The 15,412-nt window shown below is 42.8% G+C and overlaps 1 protein-coding gene across 2 annotated transcripts in view; it reads left to right on the plus strand.

Moving 5' to 3' along the window:
- Positions 1-15,412, plus strand: part of inpp5f (inositol polyphosphate-5-phosphatase F) — a 204,599-nt gene that overhangs the window by 131,918 nt on the left and 57,269 nt on the right. For both annotated transcript variants that reach the window (XM_043712705.2, XM_043712703.2), the window contains exons 5-6: positions 7,496-7,660; positions 8,612-8,668. In XM_043712705.2, coding sequence (XP_043568640.2) covers positions 7,496-7,660; positions 8,612-8,668 — 222 coding nt within the window. The remainder of the gene's footprint in view (positions 1-7,495; positions 7,661-8,611; positions 8,669-15,412) is intronic.

Here is a 15,412-nt window from a genome sequence, read left to right on the forward strand (position 1 = left end):
AAAAATCTAAAACCCACATTTGCTTACATGTTTGTAGATCTGTGTTGCGGATTCACTAGCTTGACACCTCTTTATTATGGCTGCTGCAGCTCCAGGCACGCATTCCTGCCTTCATAGGACTCAGCTTGGACTCATGGCTAAGAATGGTAATAATACAGTGAGCCATGACCTCATGGGCCCTAAGGTTACAAGCTTTGATTAAATACAGTTCTGTTTGTGGCTGCCAGTGCCTCATGGATGTCCAGAGTTGAACTGCAAGATCTGTTCTCTTTTTGGTGTGGAATTAGCATTGCCCCAACACAACTGAGGATCTTCTCATGGTAAAGACATAACCTTTCTCAAATACTCGGCCATTGTCACTACTATGATATTGCCATAGATACTATGAATGATAGGTATATGAGCGCAAGGCCAAGTAGAGTTTACTCTGTTGAAGTTCGTTGCCGTCTGTCAGATGTCATATTGGGTTTATGTATCCTTCAGGAGTTGGCCAGCCTGGTCATTCGTAGTGCAGTTTGAACTATTTGTGGTGATGGATAATTGAGTATCTGACCAGATTACCCAAGATTAGATTAGATTAGATTCCCTACAGTGTGGAAACAGGCCCCTCGGCCTGATCAGTCCACACCGACGCTCTGAAGAATAACCCACCCAGACCCACTCTCCTCTGACTGATGCACCTAACGCTATGGGCAATTTAGCATGGCCAATTCAGCTGACCTGCACTGTGGGAGGAAACTGGAGCGCTCGGAGGAAACCCACGCAGACATGGGGAGCATGTGCAATCTCCACACAGTCACCCGAGGCTGGAATCGAACCTGGGACGCTGGTGCTATGAGGCAGCAGTGATAACCACTGAGCCACCGTGTCACCCTAATACCTCAGTGCTACTTTTATTGGGCACTCACTTCTTTACCATTAACCCTTTAGCAACCGGTTTCACATTGTTTGCCACCTCTCAGGGCAATAACGTTTCAATTGGTTAGAGATCAGGGAAGTTCAGGGTTGTGTAGACTTCAGCCGTGTTGAACTAGAGTTGAAATTGACCTTGGCTCCGATTGAGGAGGTCAATTAACTGGAAGCTGTTGCTGATAGAGGAGATAGATTTCAGGGATGGACAAAATGGGGACCTGCTTGAAAACTCCCTCTTGGGTTTTAACATGCCACACTTGGCTGAATAACACATGTGATTATGAACAGATGAGGTGAAGTCTCTGAGGTTGTTTGAAGCATCAAACACCAGGCCCTATCCATTAATCATTCCCTTGGGAAGATGGGAGAAAATTGTTCAGGAAAGAGATGGAGTGATTTTAAGTTTACTCCAAATCTTGGAGATGGAACCATCTGTCACTAGAGAAAATCATTAAACTTAAGATCGTACTGAAACTGGTTAACAGTGTGTGGATTCAGGGCACAAAACTGCATTAATTTGATGTAAGTTCCAGGCTTTTGCTAGAGATCAGAATGACTGTCAGTGAGTCATTTTCAAAGTCTCCATCAGGTGATCTTTCATGATTGTGTCAGAGAAGGGGCTATATATATTGTTCCTTGCTGCTACTGCTGACACTGTATGAAGGTGTGCAGTTTCTCAGCTTGACAGGTAATGCAGAAAATTTGTTTTTTTTTTACTTTTAGTCTGCAGAGCTAATCCTTGGAGGAATAAAACCTCTGGTTCCTGACAGTCTGATGGAGCAGCAAGCTTTGCAGCAGGATGTAGCTATTCACTCATAGCAAACAGTCTTTGACTATGGCCTCAAATTCACTTTCCTGCTGCCTGTGATTCACTTGTTTGTCAAGAATGTATATCTCTCTGCCTTGAATGTATTCAATGAACCCCACCTTGACCTCTCTGGAAAAGTGTTTCCAAGTATTAGCCATCAGTGAAGACGTGGTGGTGGTGGGGTAGAAATTGTGATTCTCTGAAAGGACCAGAGTTTCAAGAATGGAGTAAGAATTAAAATGTTGACCATTGTTGGCTGCTGTTGATTGAGACCACCAGGGGATTATCTTCTGCTCCATTGCATCATATTCTGCTCAGAGGCATTTAGTAGGAAAGGGAGAAAATGTCAAGTCATTAATCCAATTTATTACCGTGGTTTAGAAGGCAGATCTAAATCTTTTAGTAAAGGAAATTCTGGAGCATTGCAAAAGGGCATTTTGTTGAAGCTTTTTGACATTCATTTAAAAGAATTCAGAAGAATACCAATTCAAGGGGAAAACTACAATTATTTTGCACTGGAGGAGAGTGCTGATTGGTTGGCACTAGTGAATAGTTGACTGTTAATACTGCCAGGCTTGGTTTTAAATTTTAAATCACGCAGATCGATTAGTCAGGGTATTGCCCTGAGAAAAGAGCCAGAGTATGAATGATATGAGCCTTACATGTGTGGTGGGCACATGATTGGATAGGATTCTTACCACTAGCATTTATTCCCATTTGGGAAAAATGGGCGTATTAGTGACAGGTGGCATGACTTTGTACAGGGAAGGTCATGTCTCTCAAACTTGGTTGAGATTTTTGAGGAACTGACAAAGATGAGTGAGGGCAGGGTAGTAGATGTCTGTATGGACTCTGGCAAGGTCTTGGGTAAGATCTGTCTGCAGGTTTATACAAAAGATGAAGTCACATGGGATCTGTGGTGAGTTGATAAGATGGATACTGAACTGGCTCTATTGTAGAATTCACAGTAGTAATGGAAGGGTGCTTTTCTGACTGGAGATTTTTTTAGATTAGATTCCCCAGTGTGGAAACAGGCCCTTCGACCCAACCAGTAGACACTGACCCACTGAAGGGTAACCCACCCAGACCCATTTCCCTCTGACTAATGCACCTAACACTATGGGCAATTTAGCATGGCCAATTCACCTGACCTGCACACTTTTGTATTGTGGGAGGAAACCAGAGCACCCGGAGGAAACCCGTGCAAACACAGGGAGAATGTGCAAACTCCACACAGTCGCCAGAGGCTGGAATTGAACCTGGGACCCTGGTGCTGTGAGACAGTGTGCGAACCACTGAGCCACCATACCACCCCACATCTGTGACCAGTGGTGTTGCGCAGGGATCGGTGCTGGGACCCTTGTTGTTTCCTCATGTATTTTCAAATGATTTGGAGGAGAATGTAAGTGACCTGATTATGAAGTTTGTGGATGGCAAAGATTGGGGGAACTGCGGGATGAGAAGAGGATTGTCAGAGGGTACAGCAGAATATAAATCAGCTGGAGACAGGGTGGAGAAATGGCAGATGATTTTTAATCAGAAAAATTGAAGGTCATAGAGATATACAGCATGGAAACAGACCCTTTGGTCCAACCTGTCCATGCCGACCAGATATCCCAACCTAATCTAGTCCCACCTGCGAGCACCAGGTCCATATCCCTCCAAACCCTTCCTATTCATATGCCCATCCACATGCCTCTTAAATGTTGCAATTGTACCAGCCTCCACCACTTTTGGAAGATCTGATGTGGAGGGAAGTATATAGTTAATGGCAGAACCCTTAGTAACATGAACTTAGAGGGATCGAGATGTACAGATCCCTGAAAGTGGCAACACAAGTGGTTAAGCTGGTGAAGAAAACCTATCACGTGCTTGCCTTCATCAGTCAGAGCCTCACATACAAAAATTGGCAAGTCATGTTGCAACTGTACAGAACTTTAGTTCGGCCATGTTTGGAATGTTGTGTACAGTTCTGGTCATCGTGCTCAGAGAAGGACGTGAAGGTTTTGGAGAAGGTACAGAAATGGTTTACCAGGATGTTGTCAAGTTTGGAAATTTTAGCTGAGGAACGATAGGATAAACTTTGTTTTCACTTAAATGTCAAAGGGTCCGAGGTGAAATGATAAAAGTATGCAAAGTTGAGAGGCATGTGAGGAATGGTTAGTCGGAGCCTTTTTCCCAGGATCGAAATTTTAGTTAATAGAGGATATAAGTTTAATGTGAAAGATGTAAGTTCAAAGGCAATGTGAGACACAAGTTCCTTGTTACACAGTGGGTGGTGAGTGCCTGGAATGCACCATCATAGGAGGTGGTAAAGGCAGATACATGTTTAAGAGGCAATCTTGACATATGAATAGGCAGGGAATAGAGAGACACACACTGCATAGAGGCAAACGATTTCTTGTTTGGAAATGTATGGTGTCGGCACAGACTGGGTGGGTTGAAAGGCCTGTTCCTGTGCTGTACTGTTCATTGTCCTTGTCCCCAGTGATTCTTTGCTCAAACTGAACTGAACTCCTACCTGAGGATTCAGTAGATGAGTCGTCAATATGAATCATCGCCAATAGTGCCAAGACAAAGAGTGTTATGCAAAATATATTTGGCTTGTTAACACTGGATGTACTGAAATTGTGCCACAACAGATGGGCTAATGTGCTGAGCAGTGGTAGTTGAAGTTTAATTTAGATAAATGTGAGCTGTTGGATTTTAGTATGACAAACCAGGACATATAAAATTAACGGTAAGGTCCTGGGGAGTGTTACTTAACAAAGAGACCTTGGGGTGCAGGTGCATAGTTCCTTGAAAGTGAGATCGCAGTGGTATGCTTACCTTTATTGATCAGTGCATAGAGTAAAGGAGTTGGGATGTTGCGTTCTGCAGAGACACAACATTGGTGAGGCCAATTTTAGAATACTGTGTACAATTAGAACATAGAACAATACAGCACAGAACAGGCCCTTCGGCTCACGATGTTGTGCCGAACATTTGTCCTAGCTTAAGCACCTATCCATGTACCTATCCAATTGCTGCTTAAAGGTCACCAATGATTCTGACTCTGCCACTCCCACAGGCAGCACATTCCATGCTCCCACCACTCTCTGGGTAAAGAACCTACCCCTGACATCCTCACCTATACCTTCCACCCTTCACCTTAAATTTATGTCCCCTTGTAATACACTGTTGTACCCGGGGAAAAAGTCTCTGACTGTCGACTCTATCTATTCCCCTGATTATCTTATAAACCTCTATCAAGTTACCTCTCATCCTTCATCGTTCCAACGAGAAAAGGCCTAGCACTCTCAACCGATCCTCGTACGACCTATTCTCCATTCCAGGCAACATCCTGGTAAATCTCCTCTGCACCCTCTCCAAAGCTTCCACATCTTTCCTAAAGTGAGGCGACCAGAACTGCACACAGTACTCCAAATGTGGCCTTACCAAGGTCCTACACAGCTGCAACATCACCTCACGACTCTTGAATTCAATCCCTCTGCGAATGAATGCTAATACATAGGCCTTCTTACAAGCTCTATCCACTTGAGTGGCAACTTTCAAAGATCTATGAACATAGACCCCAAGATCCCTCTGCTCCTCCTCCTTACTAAGAACCCTACCGTTAACCCTGTATTCCGCATTCTTATTTGTCCTTCCAAAATGGGCAACCTCACACTTGACAGGGTTGAACTCCATCTGCCACTCCTCTGCCCAGCTCTGCAACATATGAGTCCTTTTGCAGCCGACAACAGCCGCCCTCACTATCCACAACTCCACCAATCTTTGTATCGTCTGCAAATTTACTGACCCACCCTTCGACTCCCTCTTCCAAGTTATTAATAAAAATTACAAACAGCAGACGACCCAGAACTGATCCCTGCGGAACTCCACTTGTAACTGGGCTCCAGGCTGAATATTTACCATCTATCACCACTCTCTGACTTTGACCGGTTAGCCAGTTCTCTATCCAACTGGCCAAACTTCCCACTATCCCATGCCTCCTGACTTTCCGCATAAGCCTACCATGGGGAACCTTATCAAATGCCTTACTAAAATCCATGTACACTACATCCACTGCTCTACCCTCATCCACATGCTTGGTCACCTCAAATTCAGATTTCCCTTCCTATAGGAAAGATGTTGTTAAACTTGAGAGGGTGCAGGGAAGACTTATGGGGATGTTACCGCAGTTTGAGCTACGGGGAGAGGCTGAATAGGGTGGGGGATTTTTCCCTGGAGCTTTGGAGGCTGAGGGGTAATCATGAGGGGCATGAATAGGGTGAATATCCATGGTCGTCTTTTCTAGGGTGGTGGCAGTCCAAACTAGAAGGTATAGGTTTAAGGCCAGGAGAAAGATGTAAAAAGAACCTGAGGGGTAACACTTTTTTTTTTCATGCAGGGGATGGTGCATGTATGCACGAGCTGCCAGAGGAAGTGGTGGAGGCTGGTACAGTTACAACATTTAGAAGGCATCTGTGTGCATACATGAATAGGAAGGGTTTAGAGGGACATGGGCTGGATATTGGCAAACGGGACTCAGATAGACTGGGATGTGTGGTTGGCACAGACTAGTTGGACTACAGGGTTTGTTTCCATGCTGTATGACTCTCTAACTACTCTAGTTTGCTCTGAAAGAATGCTAATAATTCAATGGAGACCAGGTCAAACAGATCAATTTAACCTTGGGAGGGGAGCCAGTCAATTCAAATGTCCTGATTTAGGATGACTTAGGGCATCAGCCAGTACGTACTGTATCCGCTAAACTGTGCGCGTCACCTTCTACGCAGTTTGAAGGATCTAATTGCTTTACAGGAACTGATGAAAGACTCTAAGTGAAAGGATTGAGTTTTTCTCACCCAATTGGGTAGCTTGCATGGTGTGCTTCAGTTTAATGCTTAGCCTACAGGCAGGCATGTAGTGTTGGCTATTTTCTCTTGTAAAGTATGTATCACCGCGATACAGCTTGTATGGTCATGCTGAACTCTGTGCTGCACCTCTGCATACAGGAGTTACCATATGGCTTTCTGTCCAGGCTTCACTTTTGTCAGCAGTGTTGGTAAGGTGCCAAGGCTCCTGTTACTTTTATACCTGAGGAGGAAGTGTAAATTACATGTTCAATTAAAAAAGATCTGAACTACTCCCAGTTAATTTGTTACTGTAACTTTACAAGTTAATTTTACAATCAAGATAGGATCTTCATTTTAAATGAAGTTAATACAAGAGCAAATATTGCTTTGTCTAATCTAGGACTAGAATGAGATTTACCATGTACATTTGTGTTTTGACTTATGGAGAAGTTGAAGGAGTGATCCTAAGTTCTGTGCATGGGCAACATTTTGTAAAAAAAAAAATTCATTTATTGTAACCATTATCTTGAATTTTTGTAACAGCTGTGTACAACATGCATTTTTGGTTCATGGGTTTAAGGGCTTACTTTTTGGGTTTTCAGTGGTTCAGCAGATATAGGCTGAGCTACAGCACTCACTTTGTTCCAAGTACAAACTTTACCTAAAAGGGTCTAGTATTTTGAGAAAATTGTGTTATCATCCTCCGCCCCACCACTTCGTCATTTGTTCCTCTTATGAGGTGCATTAATAATGAACTGAAAATATGTGCACAGCAAAGATATATAAACACAAAAATATAAACACAAAATACGTGCATAAGAAAAATGGATGAAAGAGAGTTCACATCAATGTAGTATGCAACGTACCTTGGGCAGCTCCTTGTTTTCTGTCTATCAATTTCACACTCACCGGCTTGTGGTTGTATGTGTTGTAGGCCAAGGAACACAAGGAAAAGGAGAGATTGGAACGAAGACTGTTGGAGGAATTAATCAAGATGTTCGTGGACTCTGATTCATTCTATTATAGCCTGACTTATGACCTTACAAATTCAGTACAGAGACTGAGCACCTCTGATAAAGGGAAATCGTTATGGAAAAGGGTAAGACTTTATCCAGTACGAATTGTCCACCAGTGTTAATGAGAGAGTGCTGTTAAAGAGGATAGCACAAACTGCAGTCTGTCATCTGACACCTGCAGCGCATGTTCTTTCAGCCATCTTGTCCATTTTGTGATAACGTCTTAAAAAAATTTAATTCAGCCAGTGACCTGATGAGCCTGAGAGGAAAGGGTTTCTGTTTTAACAAGCTCCAGGATTGCTTGTCACTGCAGTCCGCCTGTTAATTCTCTCAGGTCATGTAAAAACAGACAACCAGCAAGAGAAAGAAAGACTGCCTGCCTCTTGCAATATGTGAATATCTAGTATATGTACAAATCCATGTCTGCAACTTGGGTTGTGCCTTCTGTAGGCTAAAGTGGGGTAAGGCTCAAAGACAAGTATTGAAATTAAGTATAGCATAAAATGTTGGTTGGATTTGATTGCTTGCTGCCATACCAATTCCCTCATTGGTCTGGCTTCACACACCAGTGAAACCCTTTTGCTGGTATCAAAGTATTCAATAGTCGCAGTTTGGTATATATACTTTTAATTGGATCCCATGCTCTAGCATTGCCTTCCTCATCATCGTCACCCATCTCTACCTTCCCCTCTAGCTTCATGAGCCATCAATGAACTGAGCTCTTTGAATTGGTGTCTATTTTCATGCCACTTCAAAAATGCTTGGGGTATTTTTCAAAGTTCAAGTGTTACTTAAATCACTTTTTTTTTCTTTTTGTATTCCTCACTTGAATTTACTGTGTTATGTTGTATAACAATTGTTCAGTTGGGCAACTTGGACAAACTGGCCCCAACTGTAGACTCCCAGAAGCCTGATAATTCAGATGGAATATTAGAAAGAAGGTTTCTGACCTCAAATGGAGGGGACTGAAAACTATAATTTAAAACAATGGTCATGCACTGCTACATCGATAACATATCTCTTCTTTTGCACAGGTTGACGATAGATTTTTTTGGAATAAGCACATGATTGATGACCTGATCAAATTAGAAGTAAGTAGCTGTACTCGTTCTCTTGAAAACAAAACAAGATCCATTTAAATGGGTGTGTGCACCCTCAACCTTTATTAGCCCCAAGTCCCTTCATTGTTTTCTGCGGTTTGAATTTGAACCAGCCTGAGTTAGGCCTTGTGAACATCCAGGGAGGTCATTATCCTTTTGACTTCAGAGGATTTTGTGTACATGGTCTTTTGATAATTATCCCAATAATTATGGAGACAGCCATGTTATTCACCTGATGTCAAGTCAATAGTAAATCATTCATAGGCCATACTATTTTTTTCAGTCTGTCTGAGACAATGGGGTATGCAAATAAACTTGCTGCTTTCCTGGCCCTGAACTTTGAGCCTTTGCAGATTGTGATGAATAGTTTTTACGGTTTAATTTAATAACAGTGATCCATTGGGATTATTGATTTGAAGAAATGTGCTGTAGTCAGGGCAGTGCTGGTGTTTATTTGTGGCTGTAAGCAAATTCTGTATTAAAAGAGAGCAGGTTTAGCAACAGGAGCAGGAAGATTTCATCCTTTGAACTTCCTCTGTTGTTACTTTTCACCCATATTGCCTAATGTCCATGATTAACAAAAATGAATGTCAAAATGAGCATCAGGTACCATTTATGGATGTTCTAAATCTTCACTACTGCATAGTGGTGTTTGCTAATTTTGAATTTGAAAAGTCTCACTAATTTTTTTAGATATGTGGGTCAGTGTTGTGCCTCACGGGAGTAGCACAATGGACATCAAACCTTGCTGTTCCATCACAAAAATTAAAGATTTTCTAGAAGCCCACAAAGAAATACATGTAAATTCTCACTACAATTGCAGGCCAGTTGATTACAATTCTATTAGTTAAAACTCTAAACCCCATATAAAATATCCCTTACACATATCTGATTATTTATGTCTGTCATAGAGTCATAGAGATGTATAGCATGGAAACAGAGCCTTCAGTCCAACCCGTCCACGCCGACCAGATATCCCAACCCAATCTAGTCCCACCTGCCAGCACCCGGACCATATCCCTCCAAACCCTTCCTATTCATATACCCATCCAAATGCCTCTTAAATGTTGCAATTGTACCAGCCTCCACCACTTCCTCTGGCAACTCATTCCATACATGTACCACCCTCTGCGTGAAAAGTTGCCCCTTAGGTCTCTTTTATATCTTCCCCCCCGTCACCCTAAACCTATGCTCTCTAATTCTGTACTCCCTGACCGCAAGGAAAAGACTTTGTCTATTTATCCTATCCATGCCACTCATAATGTTGTAAACCTCTATAAGGTCACCCCTCAGCCTCCGACACTCCAGGGAAAACAGCCCCAGCCTGTTCAGCCTCTCCCTGTAGCTCAGATCCTCCAACGCTGGCAACATCATTGTAAATCTTTTCCGAACCCTTTCAAGTTTCACAACATCTTTTCGATAGGAAGGGGACCAAAATTGCACGCAATATTCCAACAGTGGCCTAAATAATATCCTGTACAGCCGCAGCATGACCTCCCAACTCCTGTACTCAATACTCTGACCAATAAAGGAAAGCATACCAAACACCGTCTTCACTATCCTATCTACCTGCGACTCCACTTTCAAGGAGCTATGAACCTGCACCCCAAGGTTTCTTTGTTCAGCAACACTCCCTAGGACCTTACTATTAAGTATATAAGTCCTGCTAAGATTTGCTTTCCCAAAATGCAGCACCTCGCATTTATCTGAATTAAACTCCATCTGCCACTTCTCAGCCCATTGGCCCATCTGGTCCAGATCCTGTTGTAATCTGAGGTAACCCTCTTCGCTCTCCACTGTACCTCCAATTTTGGTGTCATCTGCAAACTTACTAACTGTACCTCTTATGCTCGCATCCAAATCATTTATGTAAATGGCAAAAAGTAGAGGGCCCAGCACTAATCTACTGGTCACAGGCCTCCAGTCTGAAAAACAACCTTCCACCACCACCACCGTCTGTCTTCTACCTTTGAGCCAGTTCTGAATGGCTAGTTCTCCCTGTATTCCATGAGATCTAACCTTGCTAATCAGTCTCCCATGGGGAACCTTGTCAAATGCCTTACTGAAGTCCATATAGATCACATCTTCTGCTCTGCCCTCATCAATCATCTTTGTTACTTCATCAAAAAACTCAATCAAGTTTGTGAGGCATGATTTCCCACGCACAAAGCCATGTTGACTATCCTGAATCAGTCCTTGCCTTTCCAAATACATGTACATCCTGTCCCTAAGTATTCCCTCCAACAACTTGTCCACCACTGAGGTCAGGCTCACCGGTCGATAGTTCCTTGGCTTGTCTTTACCACCCTTCTTAAAAAGTGGCACCATGTTTGCCAACCTCCAGTCATCTGGCACCTCACCTGTGACTATCGATGGTACAAATGTCTCCGCACGAGGCCCAGGAATCACTTCTCTAGTTTCCCAGAGTTCTCGGGTACACCTGATCAGGTCCTGGGGATTTATCCACCTTTTAACCGTTTCAAGACATCCAGCACTTCCTCCTCTGTAATCTGGACATTTTGCAAGATGTCACCATCTGTTTCCCTACAGTCTATATCTTCCATATCGTTTTCCACAGTAAATACTGATGCAAAATATTCATTTAGTATCGCCCCCATTTTCTGTGGCTCCACACAAAGGCTGCCTTGCTGATCTTTGAGGGGCTCTATTCTCTCCCTAGTTACCCTTTTGTCCTTAATAATATATTTGTAAAAACCCTTTGGATTCTCCTTAATTCTATTTGCCAAAGGTATCTCATGTCCCCATTTTGCTCTCCTGATTTTCCTCTTAAGTATACTCCTACTTTCTTTATAGTCTAAGGAGTCACTCGATCTATCTTGTCTATACCTGACATACACTTCCTTCTTTTTCTTAACCAAACCCTCAATTTCTTTAGTCATCCTGCATTCCCTATACCTACCAGCCTTTCCTTTCACCCTGACAGGAATATACTTTCTCTGGATTATCATTAGCTCATTTCTGAAGGCTTCCCATTTTCCAGCCATCCCTTTATCTGCGAACATCTGCCTCCAATCAGCTTTCGAAGGTTCTTGCCTAATACTGTCAAAATTGGCCTTCTCCAATTTAGAACTTCAACGTTTAGATCTGGTCTATCCTTTTCCATCACTATTTTAAAACTGACACCTCAGTCACCTGCCCTGCCTTATTTCCGAAGAGTAGGTCAGGTTTTGCACCTTCTCTAGTAGGTACATCCACATACTGAATCAGAAAATTGTCTTGTACACACTTCAGAAATTCCTCTCCATCTAAACCTTTAACACTATGGCAGTCCCAGTCGATGTTTGGAAAGTTAAAATCCCCTATCATTCTTACAGATAGCTGAGATCTCCTTACAAGTTTGTTTCTCAATTTCCCTCTGACTATTGGGGGGTCTAAAATACAATCCCAATAAGGTGATCATCCCTTTCTTATTTCTCAGTTCCACCCAAATAACTTCCCTGGATGTATTTCCAGGAGTATCCTCCCTCAGCACAGCTGTAATGCAATCCCTTATCCAAATGCCATTCCCCCTCCTCTCCTGCCTCCCTTTCTATCCTTCCTGTAATATTTGTATCCTGGAACATTAAGCTGCCAGTCCTGCCCATCTCTGAGCCATGTTTCTGTAATTGCTGTGATATCCCAGTCCCATGTTCCTTACTTTGCCCTGAGTTCATCTGCCTTCCCTGTTAGGCCCCTTGCATTGGAATAAATGCAGTTTAATTTATTAGTCCTACCTTGTCCCTGCCTGCCCTGACTGTTTGACTCACTTCTGTTCTCAGTTGTACCCGTCTCAGATCAATCTCTTTCCTCACTATCTCCTTGGGTCCCACACCTCCCATCTTACTAGTTTAAATCCTCCCAAGCAGTTCTAGCAAATTTCCCTGCCAGTATATTAGTCCCCTTCCAATTTAGGTGCAATCCGTCCTTCTTGTACAGGTCACTTCTACCCCAAAAGAGATTCCAATGATCCAAAAATGTGAATCCTTCTCCCATACACCTGCTCCTCAGCCATGCATTCATCTGCTCTATCCTCCTATTCCTGCCCTCACTAGCTTGTAGCACTGGGAGTAATCCAGATATTACTACCCTTGAGAACCTCCTTTTTAAATTTCTGCCTCATCCTCTGTAATGTCCCTTCAGAGTCACAACCTTTTCCCTTCCAATGTCGTTGGTTCCAATATGGACAATGACCTCCTGGTGAGAACATTCTGCACCCTCTCTGAGACATCCTTGATCCTGGCACCAGGGAAACAACACACCATTCTGCTTTTTCTCTGCTGGCCACAGAAACATCTGTCTGTACCTCTGACTACAGAATCCCCTAACACTATTGATCTCTTGGAAGCCGACGTACCCTTCGTTGCATTAGAGCCAGTCTCAATACCAGAAACTTGGCTGTTCGTGCTACGTTTCCCTGAGAATCCATCACCCCCTACATTTTCCAAAACAGCATACCTGTTTGAAATGGGTATATCCACAAAAGACTTCTGCTCTAGCTGCCTACCTCTCTTACCCTTCCTGGAGTTAACCCATCTGTGTGACTGTGTCTGAGACTTTCCCCCCCTTCCTATGACTGCCATCCATCACATACTGTTGCTGTTGCAAATTCCTCATCGCTTCTGTCTTTTCAACTGATCCACTCGATCTGAAAGGATTTGCATGGACTTGGAGACCTGTTCAATGGCCCTTGTCTATGGGTTCACTGAGATGGCCCTTTTGGCTTTCAAGACCTACCATTCCTCAATCCATCTTCCTCCAGGTTACTTTACTTCACTTGTAGGCTGCACAGGGTGACTGGTTCACTTCTTTTAAATCAGAGTCATAGAGATATACAGCACAGAAACAGACCCTTTGGTCCAACTCGTCCATGCCAACCAGATATCCCAACCCAATCTGGTCCCACCTGCCAACACCCGGCCCATATCCCTCCAAACCCTTCCTATTCATATACCCTTCCAAATGCCTCTTAAATGTTGCAATCGTACTCGCCTCCACCATTTCGATAAAACCTACAGTTTGCAGTAACTAATGAGGGAAAATAAACTGCCTTTCTTCAGACCTGAGGGGTTTTTTTAACGGCAGAGTGAAGGTTAGCTCCTCTTTAGTGAGGGCGGGGAGGATTTAACTTGATGAGCTTCCTCGTCCCTGCAGTATTACCCATTGCATGCACCTTGAGTTACTAAAATAGCTTTTGTAGGCTAGCTTACAAAGTAACTCTACCTGTTTGTTCTTATTTGCAAAGCTGAAATGAAGTCGCTGTCACGAATTATCTTTGTTCCCTTCTCTGTTTTAGGATTACTTAGGTTCAGCACAAGGTCACTATTTTCCAAAGTTTTGCCTGTGCCCTGTCAGCTGGCTTTTGGATAAAAGGATTTGTTAATGGTTCTGTCTCCAGCTTCCTCCTATATTACAGGATAGAAATGTAAAATCTGCAGTGTATGAAAAAATAACTGATTTACATATGCTGACCTGAGAATTAGTTGTTTCCCAAGTGATTTGCCTCCTACACCAACTACTTGGCTGTGTATTTTGGCAATCTGTTCCATGTTACAATATAAATTACAGCAAGATTATTACATGCATTCTGTGAAAGGTAGGTTTGCAAGGGGCAGGTCGGCCAACATCTGAAGAAAGCTGCCTTATCTTTTATAATGCACCATTGATTCTTAGCCTGGTGTGGATTGCTGTATTACTGTAATTGGCAATCTAGTTACTCTTCAGTGTTAGGTGGAACAAATATTATTCTTGCAGTTGTGATTCAGCAAACTTTCTAGAAGTTTTAAACCACGTTGATCAATGGGATTGAAATAAGTCTAAGCTTGGTCATTGTTTAGGTTGCACCTCAGCTTTGTGCACTGTCTTTGTGTCTGCAGCCATGGAAGAGTGTCATATCTGTCTTGTTTAGTAGTTGTAAAATTTTCAGCAGGTGAAAGTTCAATTCATTCATTTTGGAGAATGTCGATTACATGACCAGCTTGTCTTCATTCCTCTATATATCTGGTTGCTGTTAGTTTTGGAGCATTGCTGTCATCCCAACCCTTGATGAACCAGCACTAGAGCAACAAACCAGGTGGATTATGCAGACATTGTAGCTATGTTTGAAAGATTGGCAGGGCAATGTATAGAGACAGACATTATTAAGTGGTCTGACATAATTGAAAGCAAATTAATTGCTGGGCCCGAATGACATGTATCCCAGGCGAAACATAGTATTAACAGAGCTCTGACCGTCATTTTTCAGCCTCTCTGGACTGCTGATGGGCTGTATTTTTAAAAAGTCAGGAAGGGTTAAACTGTTTATAGGCCAGTCATACTAACCTCTGTGATGGCAAATTATTGCAAAGAATTGAGGGTCATATCACTTGTCACAAAGGATGTCGACTAATCGAGGACCGGATCATTCGTTAAGGGAAGGTCATACCTGATGAACTCTGTTTAAAATGTTATGGACTTCCTGTTGAGAGTAGTGTGTTCGATTGTCTGTTTCAATCCTTGCAAGATGTTGGATCATATCCAATTCTTCTGCTGTGTGGGATAAGTAAAATCCCGGGATCCAAGGGAAAAGGGCAAGAAGATGTAAAATGTTCATGGCAGGAAGGAAATGTTGGTGGTCAATGGGTGTTTGTTTTATTTGAAAGACTTTCTTTCCAGTGGGAATCCACAGGGCCCTAATGTCTAGGGTTTAGGAACATGGCAAATTTAGCTTTTAGACTTGTATGTCAAACCACTGTCCCA

This window comes from Chiloscyllium plagiosum, unplaced genomic scaffold, assembly GCF_037043375.1.
Source record: "Chiloscyllium plagiosum isolate Xiang-an unplaced genomic scaffold, Cpla_swu_hap1 HiC_scaffold_22, whole genome shotgun sequence".
Classification (NCBI taxonomy): domain Eukaryota; kingdom Metazoa; phylum Chordata; class Chondrichthyes; order Orectolobiformes; family Hemiscylliidae; genus Chiloscyllium; species Chiloscyllium plagiosum.